This window comes from Tupaia chinensis, unplaced genomic scaffold (assembly GCF_000334495.1).
Source record: "Tupaia chinensis unplaced genomic scaffold, TupChi_1.0 Scaffold000199_1, whole genome shotgun sequence".
In the NCBI taxonomy this organism is placed as follows: Eukaryota; Metazoa; Chordata; class Mammalia; order Scandentia; family Tupaiidae; genus Tupaia; species Tupaia belangeri.
The window spans coordinates 5,187,191-5,204,982 of NW_006159674.1; the positions used below are offsets into that span (position 1 = coordinate 5,187,191).

Below are 17,792 nucleotides of genomic sequence, written 5' to 3' on the forward strand. Positions count from 1 at the left end.
GCTATAGGGCACATGCGCTCGCCAGACAGAGAGAGACATAGAGACAGAAAGCGAGAAATCACCCCCCAGAGGGGATGATCATGCCACAATCCCTTCTCCTCCATTCTCCTCTTGGGATCTTGGGCATGCATGCACACACACCCGGTGTGAGTTTTAAGCCACCGGGGCCGGGACTCGAACCGCGGTTGACTATGTGGGAGTCCAGCGACATAGCCATTATGCTAACTGCTGGTTCCCTCGAATGGCTCTACTTTGAGGATGAAGTTTTAACGGTTGTTTTGTGAGTTGTGGGAGGAATCCTCCACCCATGCACTGAGCCCATTGGCTTGGGAGAGGATGGTTATATATGTCTTGGATCCCACAAACACCCTTATTTAAAACCACTGGGCTCCCTCTTTTCTACAAACCCCAACTGTTCTCTTTAGGGAACTCTAAGTGTCTTATATTTCAGTTTGTCCTGATGATGTTGTCTAAACTACATGGGATCACCCATCTCCCACTCTCTCCAAGTTGCCCTTATAGTAGAAACCATTTCCCATCTCCATGGAGACTCAGCATATTGCCCAAGTATAGATCTTCTTACTGATTGTGTTTGGGGTTTTCAGTTCTGGGCTTTATTGATCTCATTGCTGTTTACATGGTTTTAAGTTTTGATATTCTCAATATATGAAGCAATGAACTCAATGGAGATAGGAGGGTGATGGTCCAATCCATTGTCTTTGAGTAACTGGATTGCAAGTGGCATGGTAGGGAGCTGGTATTTAACATAGTAAAACAGATCCTAAAATGTATCCTAAGAAAAGGCTCCTGTACTTTTCTCTACCAAGCTTTCAAAGACCTGTGAAACTTGTCTTAAAACCAGAAGTGTGGGACTCCAGTGTAATTGAAGGCTTAGGTCATGGGCATATCCTCGGGAGCTGAGGATCCCCATAGCCTTGCTTTCAACTGTAACCCCATCAGAAACAAACAATTGAATACCATTTGCCTTTTTTCTTTGCCTAACTCATTTTTCTGTATAGTCATGTAATGTGTAAGCTCAAGAGACCAATGATGATTATTAGTGTAGAACAAGTAATGATATTTGTACTGGAAAAGGCAGCTATTTGTACAAAAAAAAAAAAAAAGATAAGCAAAGACTCTCTTAAGCATATCATATCTCTGAAAAGCAGGGATATTTTTAAGTGAATTTGAGGAGAAATATATCCAAAATGAGTATGATTGATTATAGTTTTTATTCCTATTCCTATACCAACATCCTTGATCTTATCCAGAAACACCGATGTGGTTGACACTGCCTGTTTTAATGAAGAATAGAGTTCAAGGGAAAAGATGGAAGGAGAGAAAAAGACCAGCTCAGGACAACTATTTTGTGACTGTTCTACTGACACATGTCAGGGCAGAATGACAGCAATTTTGAAAGGGCTTGTTGGTCAGCTGAGTCATAGATGGAAAGTTAAAATGACCTTCTTAGGTCAAAGTTTATACGGCTACATAATGCAATGAATGGGTTGGATTGTGCCCACAACTTCTGTCAATAGGGACACATAAAGAGCATCCATCTCGTTGACTACAATTTATGTCAGTGAACAGAAGAGCTGTATTTGTGGTGGCGCTCACTGCCTGAATTTTGACAACTTCATTTTGGTTTTAATAAAATTGTAGTGTGCTGCAGCCTAGGAGGAATCAGAGTTGCCTCTGTCCCTGCAGTATACAGAACGCCATTACATCTGCACACTTCTTCAGTATTTCTGCATGATCTGTGTGACGTGTGGCACTGAGTAGAAATTATTAACACGTAAGCATCACTCATTTTTTCGGTGCACCATACTGGACACATTGGAAAGGCATTTGCTCTCTCAAAGAAAGGCAAGGAGTTAGGGTAAGTTTGTTGTCTAGTGGTATGAGGTTCGTTGGATTTTTGAAAGAGAGATGCTTGAAAAAAATCTTTCTCCAAAGTGTCATAAAACACAACATGTAATTTTAAACCCATTTGGATAATTGACTGATGTGACAAGAAGACAACCTTGGAATTAAACTATATATTAGAATCAAGGAGTGATATGATTGTGTACTATCAGCATGTAACACTTTGCTATTTTGATAGGTGCCTCATAAGGAATTGAAGCGAACATGCATGTTTCCCCTAATGTTTCTGTAATTTAGAGTTCTTTGTTTAGAGCCATGATTGGGGAGTAATAAAGCTTTACAGAAACTTCGTGAGCTGATTGACAAGCCTGTCTTCAAGAAAAACTGTTGCATGTGATTCTTTATTTTATAGCTAGATGTGTCAGTCTATTTGGTTTCCTTCTGACTGTCTTTTGAAATATCTCATCAGGTTTCATCAGAGCAAGAGAAGGAACAAGAGACTTTAAATCAGAAAAACATTACCTATCAGCATGTAACACTTTGCTATTTTGATAGGTGCCTCATAAGGAATTGAAGCGAACATGCATGTTTCCCCTAATGTTTCTGTAATTTAGAGTTCTTTGTTTAGAGCCATGATTGGGGAGTAATAAAGCTTTACAGAAACTTCGTGAGCTGATTGACAAGCCTGTCTTCAAGAAAAACTGTTGCATGTGATTCTTTATTTTATAGCTAGATGTGTCAGTCTATTTGGTTTCCTTCTGACTGTCTTTTGAAATATCTCATCAGGTTTCATCAGAGCAAGAGAAGGAACAAGAGACTTTAAATCAGAAAAACATTCAGGAGCCTCTCCCAGCAGCAGACACAAAGAAAAAAACGGAAGGGTACCAGGATTTTGCAGCAAGGCCCCTGACATCCAGAGTGGACCCAGAAAACGACAGTGAAGCAGACCAAGGCTCCAACAGTGAGAAGACAGAAGAGGAGGTTGGGGAGAAGGGGGCTGCGCCTCTGCCCCCCAGTGCACCTCTGGCCCCTGAAAGAGAACCAGCCCTGATCCCTGGGGCTGGCAAACAGCCACTCACCTCCCCCAATGCCCTGGTGGACTCCAAACAAGAATCCAAGCCCTGCTGTTTCACGGAGAACCCTGAAAATGACCTCCAAGAAGCACCCTTTCCCACCTTCCCCAGCACCCAGCCACCACTGGCAACCCCAAGCGAGGGGGAGGACGACAAGCTGCCCCCCACGGCGGATTACATTGCCAACTGCACTGTGAAGGTAGACCAGCTGGGCAGCGATGACATCCACAATGCCCTGAAGCAGACCCCGAAGGTCCTTGTGGTCCAGTCCTTTGACATGTTCAAAGACAAAGACCTGACTGGGCCAATGAATGAGAACCATGGACTTAATTACACGCCCCTGCTCTATTCCAGGGGCAACCCTGGCATCATGTCCCCACTGGCCAAGAAAAAGCTCTTGTCCCAAGTGAGTGGGGCCAGCCTCTCCAGCAGCTACCCCTATGGTTCCCCACCCCCTCTGATCAGCAAAAAGAAACTGATAGCCCGGGATGACTTGTGTTCTGGTTTGTCCCAGGCCCACCATGGCCAAAGTACTGACCATCTGGCGGTCAGCCGGCCATCGGTGATTCAGCATGTCCAGAGTTTCAAAAGCAAGCCCTCGGAGGAGAGGAAGAGTATCAACGACCTTTTTAAGCATGAGAAACTGGGTCGGTCGGATCCTCACCGCTGCAGCCTCTCCAAGCATCACCTTCACCCACTCTCTGACTCCTACGTGCTGAAGCAGGACATCCAGGAGGGCAAGGAGAAACTGCTGGAGAAGAGGGCACTCCCTCACTCCCACATGCCTAGCTTCCTGGCAGACTTCTACTCGTCCCCGCATCTCCATAGCCTCTACAGACACACCGAGCACCACCTTCACAGCGAACAGACATCCAAGTACCCCTCCCGGGACCTGTACAGGGAGTCAGAAAACAGTTCTTTCCCTTCCCACAAACACCAAGACAAGCTCCATGTAAATTATCTCACATCTCTGCATCTGCAAGACAAAAAGTCGGCTGCAGCAGAAGCCTCTACGGACGACCAGCCCACGGATCTGAGCCTTCCCAAGAACCCGCACAAACCGACCGGCAAGGTCTTGGGCCTGGCCCACTCGGCCCCCGGGCCTCAGGAGAGCAAAGGCATCTCCCAGTTCCAGGTCATCAGCGGTCAGGGTCGAGACTGTCACCCCAAAGCCTGCCGGGTATCACCCATGACCATGACGGCCCCTAAAAAGTACCCTGAATCACTTTCCAGGTCAGGAAAACCTCACCACGTGAGACTGGAGAATTTCAGGAAGATGGAAGGCATGGTTCATCCTATCCTGCACCGGAAAATGAGCCCTCAGAACATTGGTGCGGCACGTCCGATCAAGCGCAGCCTGGAGGATCTGGACCTTGTGATTGCTGGGAAAAAGGCCCGGGCCGTGTCTCCCCTGGACCCATCCAAGGAGGTCTCTGGGAAGGAGAAGGCCTCTGACCAGGAGAGCGAAGGCAGCAAGGCAGCTCACGGCGGCCATTCCGGGGGCGGATCGGAGGGCCACAAGCTCCCTCTCTCCTCCCCCATCTTCCCAGGTTTGTATTCGGGGAGCCTGTGTAACTCGAGTCTCAACTCCAGGCTTCCAGCTGGGTATTCTCATTCTCTGCAGTACTTGAAAAACCAGACTGTGCTTTCACCGCTCATGCAGCCCCTGGCTTTCCACTCGCTTGTGATGCAAAGAGGAATTTTTACGTCACCGACAAATTCTCAGCAGCTGTACAGACACTTGGCTGCAGCCACACCTGTAGGAAATTCGTATGGGGACCTTTTGCACAACAGCATCTACCCTTTAGCTGCTATAAACCCTCAAGCTGCCTTTCCATCTTCCCAACTGTCATCCGTACACCCGAGTACAAAACTGTAAGGCCAGTTCTGTCCAGCATCCCACCATGGCGTGGCCAACAGAGCTTCGCTCCTTCTCCTGGGGATGTGGCTTGTAGTTAGAAGTCAGTATATCTTCTAATCTGGGGTACAATCAGTCCCGGCCATAGGGGCCGAGAGAGGAGGTGACCGACTGATTTTTCCAGGACAGTTCTAGCTTTGGGTGGTCAGTCGACCCTCCTCCAGCAGATGGCCTGACACCTCCAGATCATTCACTTGGCGTGTGGGTCTCGTGAAGGGATTTATGTATATCCAGGAAAAACTTAGAAGATCCCACCTGAGTTTGGATGGTCAGGAAACAATCTGGGCAAAAGAGGGAGCAGGCATTTTCAAGACAGGGTCAAGGGAGACTGGCAAACCTATGCCAAGGCATGGCCCTCTTCATAAAACAAACTCTCCAAGGTTCAATCAATGCAATGTATAGTGAAACTTCAGTAGATCTTTCATTTTGACACTATTATACAATCCAGAGAAGTAAACACTGTTAAATTGACTGTATATATTTGCTTCTTCAAACTACCCGTATCACTGTTTGCTCACCTAATTTATATACAGGTAGTTCCATTTTCTCCCAGTTCCTTTTGTTTCCTTGTTTCTTTCTTTTTTTTTTTAATTAAATAATATCACTTTTATTTGCAGATCTTTTGTTTATGTTTTGTTTTTGTTTTGTTCTGTTTTGTTTCAAAGGCTGACTGTCCTAGCTGTTGATATGTATTTGTACTTTTTTCCACATCTTATCATTTTGAGCAGCTTTGGGTGGTCAAGTTATTGTTTACAAATTGAAGCAACTGATTCTAGTGGAACAAAAGAAAAAGAAACAGTCGAGCACACAACAGTGCAGAGAACGTTCCTTTGCTGATCTGCAACTTAAGGATTTTGTTCCTCATAAATGGCAGAGTTGAAAGAGCTTACGCACTGCTTACCCGGCCAAGTGCTTTGCTTTGAAGTATTGGGTTCTGTGAAAATATTGAGCATTGTACTTACCTTATCTAGGCTGTGAAACTGTCCTACATACCAGAGGAATCATAAAAACAAAAAACCTCACTGGCAGCAAGTGGCTGAATAACAACAGAGTCTAGAGGACATATTTGTGGGTTGAACAGATATTTTAGGAATTTCAGAAATTAGAACAGGAGCCAAAATGATTTACATGGGTGTTGGCACAGATCCTTTGAAATGGTCTGGGGAAGGGGGTTGGGAGGAGGATGGCGCGCGACTACCTAGAGGAGAAGAAACAGCCTTAGGCCTGACCACCAGATGGTTTCTCTAGGCCTCAGTCTTCTGAGTGAGAGGTAGTCACATAGCCTTCGTCAAACTGGTTTCTTGTCATTCCCGAGAAGAATCTCCCAAGCCACATCTTTTAGCTAATTGTCATACTGGATTACCCATTTCCAAAAAAAAAAAAAAAAAGTCATCCTTTTTAAGTTACAAGGTTGTGTGCCTATGCACACACATAAAGTGGTTTGTGTCACAGTTTGAACCACTTGGCTATACAGTCTGCTTGGTGATTTCTTTTGTTGTTGGAAATAAATGGTCGAGCTGTTCAAGCAGTCAAAGGATGTGGGGAATGTCGATTATCATTCTTGCCACTTTAATGTATTTGTTACCGAGATGTAACATCCAGGTGGACACATTTTCTAAGCGTATTAAAAAGTCGATGGATACAGAGTGGATTTTCTTCCAGGTCCCACCCTTACTGAAGACTCCTCAGCCCCATTCCTCCCCTCAACACTACCAGTAGCCTGTAGAACCATAGTTAACCAAGTCTTTTACCTCTGAGCTATTTAATTCTATGAAAATTGGTGACAATTTTCAACTTCTAAATAGGTAACTCAAATGCAAAATAATCGAAACTTGATAACAGTGAAACTGCGGCTCTTAATCAAAGCCATGCATGTCGTGCATTTATATTAAAATGTCTCCATGATATGAAGCCAAATATTCAATGTAACATACTTAATATCCAAAGGTGGAAACAAAAGAATGTAGAGATCCAGTGTTAAGAGTTCCATTTGCTTCAATTAATTATTTACCTTCCTGTGGAATAATATATATATATATATATTTAATAGAACCGTAGATAGACTAGTAGAATTTAGGATATAAATGTGTGAGTGCAGATTATCCTGCTATTGCACAAGATGGGGGGGGATCTCGATCCAGCTGGCAAAACGCTAGCGAAGACACATGTAAGAGAGTTGCACTAGATTGAATGGCCACAGAATTGGAGGACTTGGAAGAAAAAGGAAGCCCTGGTGGTTCTTCAGCAGACACGAGCTAGATCATACGTGGTTTCTATGAGTTCGTTTCTCAAAGAAAATGAGGGTCGTCTGTCTCTGGGGAGTTCACTTGGAATATGGGGCATGTGTCTCCCCCACTGCAAATGATTGCAGTCTGGTTTCATCATGTTGGAATTTGATCACACCATTTTCAAACAATGTTAACATGGTCCAGCTTTTGTTTCTGTCTTCTCTTCTGAGAGGAGATTCACTGTTTCTGTCTGAGGAAGCTCCTACCCTCGGCAAAACATCAGGACACATAAAGAGGAATTGGGGTATATATTCTCAACAGAGGCAATGTGCTATTTGCTTTAAAACTCCGAACAGAGATCTTGGAAATCTTTCAAAAAGACCATTGAATTCTTCACTGGCTGAGAACTGTGTTTTAAAAAGTCTTAAATAGGGCTTTGTTAGCATTGTTTGAGTTCAAGGGGCCTTATTATTGAATGGAATTGCACAAGCCTTTCTTTGTGCAATCAAACCATTGTTATTGGTCATTCTGTAAAGGAAACTGTAGAATCTAATTGGCAATGGAGTCATAAATCTATTTACTGAGTGTGGCTTCCAAGAAATGTTGCAATTCAAAATGCACTGAAGTCCATAATTTATTGGAAATTTGGAGATTCTAAATAATATTTTTAATGACCTTTCCATACAACTTTGGGTTCAACTTTTAGCAACTCAACATTAAAAAAATAATAATAATAAAAGCCTGAATTTCAGAATTAAGTATTCTCCTAGTAAGTGATTTGAACTTGTAATATCTGCCACAGGACTGACTTATTTATTTACTAGCTAGAAGCTCTTAAGTTCACTTGTTTATCAGGGCATATACAAAAGGGTTTGCTAAAACTCAATGTTGACTTTACAACTTTCTGACCTGGTGCATGAGTTCTCAAGTACTGTATTTCACTGTGTTGGTGTGTCTGATGGAAATTTCGAGGTGGTCCCACAAAAATATTTTATGTAGTGTGCCTTCAAAGAGAACCATTTCTTTCTCTTCACTTGTTGTCTCACAAAGTCATATTTGGTGATGGTCAGCCAAGTCCCATCGGTCTGGTTTTACTCTTGTCTCAATTTAAAGAGAAATGAGAATGATTTCGCCCTGGTGAGACCCACACCATTGCAATGATCATCTTGAGCACTTAATCTCCAGTGTTGGCTGTTGATGTATTTGATATTCTGCTTGTCTCCCCATGGTTGAAATATGTCTGAAAAATAGCAGCATAATCTCTTGGCTGTTTATACTTTTTTAAACTTTCCTGTGTTGTAAATATTGTATACTTTTGGTGATTCCAGCTATGTAACCTCTATGCTCTGTAAGGTGATTATTTGTATATAGCAACATGGCCCAGTGATATTACATAGTTTCCCAATGGAGAGGTTATTGAGTAACCTTTGCATTAGTTTAAACACTACCAGAAGAATGCTGAGCCAACTATAAACACTCAATTTTGTATGTTTTCCAAATTGTACTTATTACTGCTTTTGATACTGTATTACGTGCCAATAGTTTCCCAATCACATAGCAGGCAAGAGATATTTTGTACTTTTTGATCCACTGTAATATTTAATAAAAAATGTTACTATCTGTTTCCTTTTGGTTGTGAGTATTCTGTCACTTCCTCCTGAAGAGCCTTGTGACCTCACCAGAGGACTTTCCACCCCATTATCCCCAAATTGGATATTAACAACAACAGTAATAATGATGTCAGTGATAATATCTATAGTTCATCAAGAACCTATTTGGCATACATTATCTGTTATCTTAACAACCTCATGTAAATATGGTTATGCCCTTTTCACTGATGAGGAAAATAAAGCTTAGGTCAATCAACTTGTCCAAGATCACCTAACAAATGACAGTCAGGATTTGAACCTTGGTCTCTTAAGTTCCTTTGTCTACCATGCTCCTCTGTTGGCAGATCACAAAAGTTATTGTTTATTTTGTTAACATTTACTCATACCTCCATTTCCAGGAATAGTGTTAGAAGATTGAAATATAATAATCAGTAAAAGATAAATATTGTCTCTGCAGCTTAGAAATCTTATAGACAAAGGAGTTGATTGAATAGTCGCCCCTATAAATGCAGAACCTTAACCTAGTTCTGGGGGAGGAGTGTGATCACTAAAGTGACCCAAGAAGAGAAAGTCATAACTGACACATGCAGGTAGGTGAGTATAAGCTGGCCAGAGGAATGGGAGAAGAGTAGCTCAAGCACAAGGTACTATGTGTACAAAGGCCCTGAGGCAGGAAAAAGTTGGGCTTGTTACGATAATTGGGGAGAAGCCTGTGTAGCATGATTTTAGTGATGAGGTTGGAGTGTAGCAGGGGCCAGACTGGTAGACAGGAGTGATCATTTTGGACTTTTCCCATGAGAAAGACAAGTATCCCAACAGATCGCCACACTACAATTCACCCCCAGTCCCCGCTGGCCCCAATCACAGCCACACTCATGCTCAGTGTGGTGGAAGATGTCCCAGGACACAGTGTGTCTCACATGGGTCCAGTTGCATTATTGTTGTCCCACCACCTGGCCCACATTTGGGGCCAAGAAGAGAGGTTTAAGCAGGAAGGTGACAAATTCATATTTGTCTTTTTCAGTGTCACTCTCGGGCTGCTGTGGGACGACAGATCAAGAATAATCTAACCAAGGTGGTGGTCATGTTGAAATGGGGGCAGGGGTGGAATGTGAGAGTAGACACATTTTAGGGACTCTTCATAGGAAGAATGAACAGTCCTGCTGATGAGCTAAAGGGGACAATGATGGAGGGATGTTTGGGAAGAGTTAACAGCCTAGACACATATTCTGCCTATTGTGAGGTCTGTGTCTTTTACTGGGTCATTGGAAAAGTCATGACTCATCTTTGTATAGAGAAACATTGAAAAATACATCAAGACTTTTCCGACCTAATATTTGCAGGCCTGGCGGCGATGGACAACAATTTCTGATCTTTCTTTACCTTGATCCTTTGCCCCCAGGCTTCCCTCTGGCTTTTCTCAGCTTATTATTAGTTGAAACAAGGTGTTCCCTTCTTAATGAGTCCTAGAGATGGGCGTTGGGGAAGAACTTGAGTGAGTGCCTTGGACTACAACCACACCATCTGGTCAGGATGGGTTATGACTAGTCAAGAGAGAGGAAGCTGCTAGCAAGCATGCCTCATGCCTGGGAGGGAAAAACAGACACATTTTGATAAAAGACACAGGACCCTTCTCATTGCAGTTGCCTCCTGAAGAACTGCCCACCCCTCAGGTCAGCAGGAGCCACAGCAACATGTTAGGAGCCTCTGCCTCTTCTTGCCAACTGTCATCCCTTTGCTGATTCAGCATCCAACAGACACAGGGGGAACCCCTGGCCCCACAGTTCCCCAACCCTCATTCTGATTCGTGTGTATGGCACCATATCACATGGATTGCTATGAATCAATCAAAAGGCTATTCTTCCACCTGGACATTGAGCATTTGTAGAAATGATATTTGATTCTTAAACAACAGGAAACACCACGATAAGTTATCTGGTTTACCAGGCCTGGTTGGCAGGTACTGCTGGGAAGGAGGTGCTCTTGCAAAAGATGTCACTCTTCATGCAACAACAGTGGAAGTACCTAATGATGTATTTTAGGAAAGTGGCCAAAATTGACAAATGTTTTAGGGTTGATAATGACCAGGCAATCAAGTACATAAGTTGTAGAAGGTGTGAATGGGGTGAGAGGAAATCTCTGGCTGAAAACAGTGTAAAAGAAAGTGCAACCTTCAAGACTGACCTAGGGGGCTAGTCCCACAGCCTAGTATTTAAAGCCAGAATTCCACATGGCCAACTGTGGTTTGAATCCCAGGCCCAGTGGTTTGAAAAATACACCTAGCATGTGTGTGTGTGCATGCCCCAAATCCTAAAAAGATGGAGGAATTGAGAAGGGATTTCAGCATGAGCATGGCCATCAAGAGTGCTTTCTCTCACTCTTTCTTTCTCTGCCTCTCTCTGGTGAGTGCATGTCCCTCTGGCAATCAAAAAATATTGTCCTAGAGAATTCAGTAATTTGGGCTTTACTAATTCTGAATGTCTGAGTTTTGGAATCTCCAGGATAATTCCCAGGATAAATAACATTCTGAACCATTTGTCTAACCTGCTTTAAAGAACAAACTTTTAATCACATTAGTCATAACCATAGGCATTCAGCCAGCTAGTAAGAACAAGGTGATCTTTTCCCGGAGGCACCACCATGATCTACTACTGTTTCAATTGTTGAATCTCTCTCTGGAACAGAACTATCCAGTAGAACTCGCTGAGAGGGGGGAAATGTTCCATAATTCAGAGTTGTCCAATATTAGCCAATAGCTGAAGTGGCTACTGAGCCCTTGAAATGTACCTGGAGGGATAGAGAAACTGATTCTTCAATTCTATTTCATTTTTAAAAATTAAGGTGTTTTTTTCTTCCATGAGTAGAAGAGACAGATACAGAGAGAAGAAGAGAGCAACAGGTACCACCAGAAAGGCTTTTCATGCTACAATCCACCCTCAGCCTTGTCCAGCCCTGGTCATGGGCATGTGTGCATCCACTGTGCTTAGGGAGGTCACTGGATGTGAACCTGGGACCTTTCCATGTAAGTCAGTCTTGTATAGCATTGTGCTACCACGGCAACACCATCCAACCTCATTCATTTAAATGGATTAGCCACACGTGATTAGTTTCTTTCTCAGACAGCACAGCTCTAGAAGGTCCAATTGGCCAAGATACATATAGGTAGACGCAATTACAGAAAGGTCAATATCTGCACATAATTTTTAAAAATTTCTTCTATGAGAGAGAGAGATAGCCCTAACAGGATCTTCGTGCCCCAATTCACCCCATCTCAGTCACCTCAGGCCACAGGGATATGTGTGTGCATGCCTGGCTTTCTGAGCGAAGTCCTGAGACGTGAACCCGGCCCTCCTCCCACGTGTGTTCAGGCACTCACTGCTGCACCACCACCTGGCCTCTGCACATAAGCTTTCACATCGCACCAAAGAGGCAACATTGTGCCTCTTCTTAGCAAAACGTTTTTCACTCTATTAAGAGTGACAATGGGTTTAACACAATATCTCACTAAGAATTTATACACTGCAAATGTTTAAATACTTAGTAAATAAATAAATCACTGAGTGAACTTTTTAAGAAAAGTATAGTTATGACATTTTGTAATTCAGTTCCACTCTTTATGTGAAATATGGTTGCATAAGGTGTGACTGCAGCTCCAGAAGGTCTGTGAAGTGTTAGATACAGTCAGGTTCAAGTCATCCTACTTTCCTCCACAGTGATCAACATTTATCTATGGAGACAGGAGGGCACTCAGTATGAGGAAGGTGACCAGGTGGGGAGAGGAGGACCCAGGGACCAAACATGGTAGAGTCCATGAAAAATACATTTTTTAAGAGAGATTTTTGTTATAAGGCATGTGCACTTGCCGGAGAGACAGACAGAAAGCAAGAAATCACCCCCCCGGGGAGATGACCACACACCATCCCTTCTCCCCCATTCTCTTCTCAGGATTTTGGGCATGCACACGGACATGCCTGGGGTGAGGTTTTAAGCCATTGGGTCCAGGAATCGAACTGTAGTCGACTACACAGGAGTCCAGCAACATAACCATTACACCATCTGCTGATCCCAAAAACCAGATTCTTAATGTCTTTGCCCCTGTGCTTCAAACCTGGGTCCATTACTTTCTTTCTCCTTTACTCATAGTGATAACAAATAATGCTTTACATTGACGACGACTCCCCATGTGCCCAGCATTGATTTAAATGGTTGTTTGGTATCTATTCATTTGATCCTAACACCTCATAATGTAGATGCTTGGTTGAGGGAGGGTCTTCAAAAAGTTCAGGAAAATGTGTTCTATGAATAAACTACCCATGGATCTCAAATTTTTTATTCTACTTTTCCATGAACTTTTTATTTTAATGAAAGAATGCGCATGTGCACATACACGTGCACCTCCAACAGGATCTTGTCATGCTGTTTCCCCTTCACTAGCTTTCCAGCTCCTCAGAACCCCTGCAAGTACACTCAGTGTGTTTTCAGGCTGACCCAGGGACTAGAACCTGTGTCCAACAATATGGCTTCCATTTTGCAGAGTATTTGCAATATAGCTGGGCTCCACTTTTTCCCCACATACTTTTCGAAGTACTTTTGTATTTATCCCTGTTTTACAGTTGGGGAAAATTAGTCATTATTGAGCTTTCGATAACCAATCAAAATAAGCAGGTCGGCCCTGAAGCTTCAGAAGAGTCTTGCCTCGTGTTTGCTCTTGTGATTATCTCCTCTCCTTTATCCTCCAACCTAGCCCTGAGATGAAAGTGGTCAGCCAGAGACTTTGACTCAGAGTACCCCAAGGCTGTTAACAAACCAATGAGGCAAAAAAAGATTTTTAAAAGTGCCAATAAACATTATTAGAAAAAAAAATCAAATGCAGTAGAGACTTTTTTAACTTTTTAGAATATAGTATTTAATTTAAAAATGGGAAAAATGAATGAAAAGGCTGTTTTCTAGCAAAAAAAAAAAAGAAATGAGAAGTTTCTCAAAAAGAAATGTGAAGCTTATTATAATGATTACAAATTTGGTCAGCAGTCAAATAATTCCCCACCAGAAAGTACCAGGCCAAGATGGCTTTAAGAACTACTTCAGAAATTTGAAAAAGAAGAACTATCCAATTCTTTTTATGACTTTATTTTGACCTCATTACCAAAAACCCAAAAAAGTCAATGGAAAAAAATATATAAAAAATATAGACCACTCCACTTGTAAACCAAATGTAAAAAGCATAAGAAAAATTTTAGCAAGTTAAAAAAGTGTATATTTAGGGGTCAGCAGGCGGCATAGTGGTTAAGGTGCTGGACTCCTACATGGCCAACTGTGGTTTGAGTCCTAGACTTGGCAGCCTGAAAATCACATCAGGCATATGTGTGTGTGTGCCCAAAATCCTGAGAGGAGAAGGAATTTCTAATAGCTTTCTTTCTCAGTCTCTCTCTCTGTGTCTCTTTCTGGTGAGCGCATGTGGCCTATACCAAATTAAAATAATAATAATAAATAAAATTAAATTAATATTATAAAAAAGAAAAGAAAAGAATATCAAGGATAAACAGAAAAAGTAAAGTTATTAAAACACTTAAATAGGGGCTGGCCCCATAGTCTGGCAGTTAGGCACTGTACAGAGAAAGGACAGACCCGATGAGGCCAGTGAGGGTTCTAGTCACGCCCTGTCAGCTTGAGAAGCATGCCAGGAGCATACACACCCAGGATTCTGATGTGATTACAAAATTGGAAGAAAGAGGGGACCGACAGGTGGCGTGGTGGTTAGGGGCACTGGACTCCCACATGGCCAATCACGCTTCATTCCCAGACCTGGTAGCTTACTTCCTCACTTTCCCTCTCTTGCTCTCTCACTCTGTCCCTTTCTGGTCAAATTAAAATAAATAATAAAAGTTAAATAAAATAATGATAAAAAAAAAACAATTGGAATAAAGAGGACTATGGCATAGCCAGGCCCATTGAGGGGTTCTCTCTCCCATGTACACTTGGACATACAAAACAACAAAATTAAAAAAAAAAAAAAAAGAAAGAAAAAACAATGTTCAATTTATTGACAGACTAAAAAATGACTTAGAAAATTGAAAGACAAACAGTAGTCTTTGATGGGAAGGTATCATTTTCTCCTGAAAAAAAAAATGATAAATTGAACAAAATCTTACTGAAACAGCAATTTTGACTTAATAAGTAAAAAACATTACTGGGACCAGCAGTTAGCGTAATGGCTGGACTCCCACGTAGTCGACCGCGGTCCCGGACCCAGTGGCTTAAAACTCACGCTGGGCGCGTGTGCGTGCGTGCCCAAGATCCCGAGAGGAGAATGGAGGAGAAGGGATTGTGGTGTGACCATCCCCCCTGGGGGGTGATTTCTCGCTTTCTGTCTCTCTGTCTCTCTCTGTCTGTCTGGTGAGCGCACACGCCCTATAGCAAAAACCTCTCAAAAAAAAAAAGTAAAAAATATTATTAAAGTTTGGAAAATTAATGACAAATATTAGAAAAGTTATTGAAAATGAAAAACACAGAAAAACTAGCTCACTCCTATACTAAAACAATTTAGTATAGTTCATTATGACAAATAAATAATTTAGTATAGTTAGCTATAATATTAAAATAGCTTGGCAATGGAAAAAAAAAACAATGAGTAAGTTTCCAAATTCATATGGAAACTTAATATATGAAATGGTGACAATTCAAAACAGTGAAGAAATGTTGATTCATCAGTAAATAGTATTGGATAAACTGGCTAATTAGAAGAAAAAAAATATAGCTGGATCCCTACTTCACTTATTACATCAACATCAATTCCAGATGGGTAAAAGATTTAAATGTGTGGAGCCAGCAGGTGGTATAGTGGCTAAGGCACTAGACTCACACATGGCTGACTGTGCTTCGAGTCCCAGATCTGGCAGTTTGAAATTCAGGCTGGGCATGTGTGCATGCCCAAAATCCCAAGAGAAAAATGTCTCTCTGTCTCTCTGGTGAACACAAATGACATATAGCAAAAATCTCTCTCTCCCTCTCTCTCTCTGAAAGAAAGAAAGAAAGAAAGAAAGAAAGAAAGAAAGAAAGAAAGAAAGACTTAAATGTGGAGGCTAGCAGATGGCATGGAGGTTAAGATACTGGATTCCACATAGCAGGCTATGCAGTTTGAGTCCTGGATCTGGCAGCTTGAAAATCACACTGGTTGTATGTGTGCGCATGCCCAAAATCCTGATAGAAGACTGGAAGAGAAGGGATTGTGATGTGGCCATCCCTCCTGGGGAATGGTTTCGCATTTACCCTCTGTTTCTCTCTCTCTCTGGCAGCGCATGCACACTATAGCCAACAAAGAAACAAACAAACCTAAATGTGAAAAAGGGACTATAAAAGTTATAGAAAAATAAATGGCTGAGTTTATGCTTTGGGGATAGAAAAGGCCTTTTCAAAAGAATTCCAAACCTAGAAGGCATAAAGGAAAAAGATCAATATACTTGACTATATGTGAATTATGATAATTTGACAGGAAAGAGGGAGACAAACCATAAACTAAGAGAGAAAAGGCAAAGTGAAAAGTTGGAAAAATACTTACAACCCATGTGACAGGAAAAAGGCTAATTTCTTTCATTTTTGAGACACTCATAAAATAAGTAAGAAATCATGAACAACCCCAAAGGGGAAAAACAAACAAAACACATCAGTAGTTAATTACCAAAAAGTGAAAATAAGTGCTCAGTATGAAAATATGGACACTATTATGCTTAAGAAATGTAAATTGAACAGCAACCAAAGACTACTTTTAAACTCAGATTGCTAGAAACTAACAAGATGGACCCTATTCAGAGAAGGCCATGGAAAGGAATGCCCAACTAGATGCTGAACTGGGGCCAGCGGTGGTGGACTGATTCATTTCTGAAAGGAAACTTGGAAGAAATCCATGTATCTTTAAAGGTACACATAAGGGGGCTTCAGAAAGTTATAGAGCAATTGGAGTTAAAGTATGACTTGCACATCGATGCAAACGAATTTGATTTATGCAGTTTTCTTTTATAATTTGCATTTTCTAAGAATTTGTTGAAGACCCTCTCTCCATCCCGTATTATTATACTTAGCAATTAGTCTGCTAGGAGTTAATCTTTATAAATATACCTGTAGATACTGGTCAAGAGATCTGTACAAGGGTGTTCATTGCGACAGTGTTTTGTAATAGTATGGAAAAAGGAGAAACAAACCACTGAAAAGGGATTTGTTATTAATAAAGTATGCTGTTCTTGTATGATGGATTATTATATAGCCATGAAAAAGAATGTAGTAGTGTTGTGCGCACAAAGACAGAGAAAAGAAGTAGGATTAGGTGTCCAGAATCATCTATTTTCATATCAATTTCATAAAAACAGACAGACAGGAATGTACACTGATATAGACATAAATTTTCTGAAAGCAAAAATATTTTTGTTATCCATGGCTACCTTTGGGCAGAGGCACAGAGCCAAGGGAATGAAAACTTTTCAGTTTCATTTTATACTTTGCTATAATGTTAAAGTTTTATGTATTTAGATAAATTCCTTTTTAAAAGTTTATTTCTTTGTCTATTGATAGAGAAAGAGACAGAAATAGAGAAAGAGTTAGGCAACTTTCACAGGGTCTTGTCACACAGTGATCTTCTTCTCACCCTTCTGGTCTGTCAGAAGCATGGTTGTACCTGGTATATTCAAGTAGACCAAGACTCCAAACCTAGGCCTCCCATGTGGCTACAATATTGTGGAGTGGTTGAGCCAATAGACAAATTACTTTTATTTCTTAAAATATAAACAAGGATTATTTGGATAGTAAGATGATAGGCTTTTTCTTCTTCTTCTTTAAATGTTTATAGTTTAAAAAAAATTGGGGGGGAGGACACAACAATAAACAAAAAGATTCTAGATACAGTTTTGACTGAAAGAACTAAAGCTCAAATGACAGCCCGTCTGACTCTGCTAAGATCCCAGGAAGAGGTGTCTGTAGAGAAAGGGACTTTGCAACATCTCACACATTTCCTCACTTGCCTCTCACAATGCTGGTCTTCCCCATGCAAAACCATCACAGAGCTTGGCTTCAGCACCAAGAGAGTTAAAGTCACTGAAAGGAAATCAGG

At 41.6% G+C, this 17,792-nt stretch overlaps 1 protein-coding gene across 1 annotated transcript in view; it reads left to right on the forward strand.

The window, feature by feature from the left end:
* ARID5B (AT-rich interaction domain 5B) overlaps positions 1-6,245 on the forward strand; it is a 239,555-nt gene extending 233,310 nt beyond the window's left edge. The window contains 1 exon segment of the mRNA XM_006147078.3: positions 2,653-6,245. Coding sequence (XP_006147140.1) covers positions 2,653-4,818 — 2,166 coding nt within the window. The 3' untranslated portion in view covers positions 4,819-6,245.
* Positions 6,246-17,792: the final 11,547 nt, after the last annotated feature.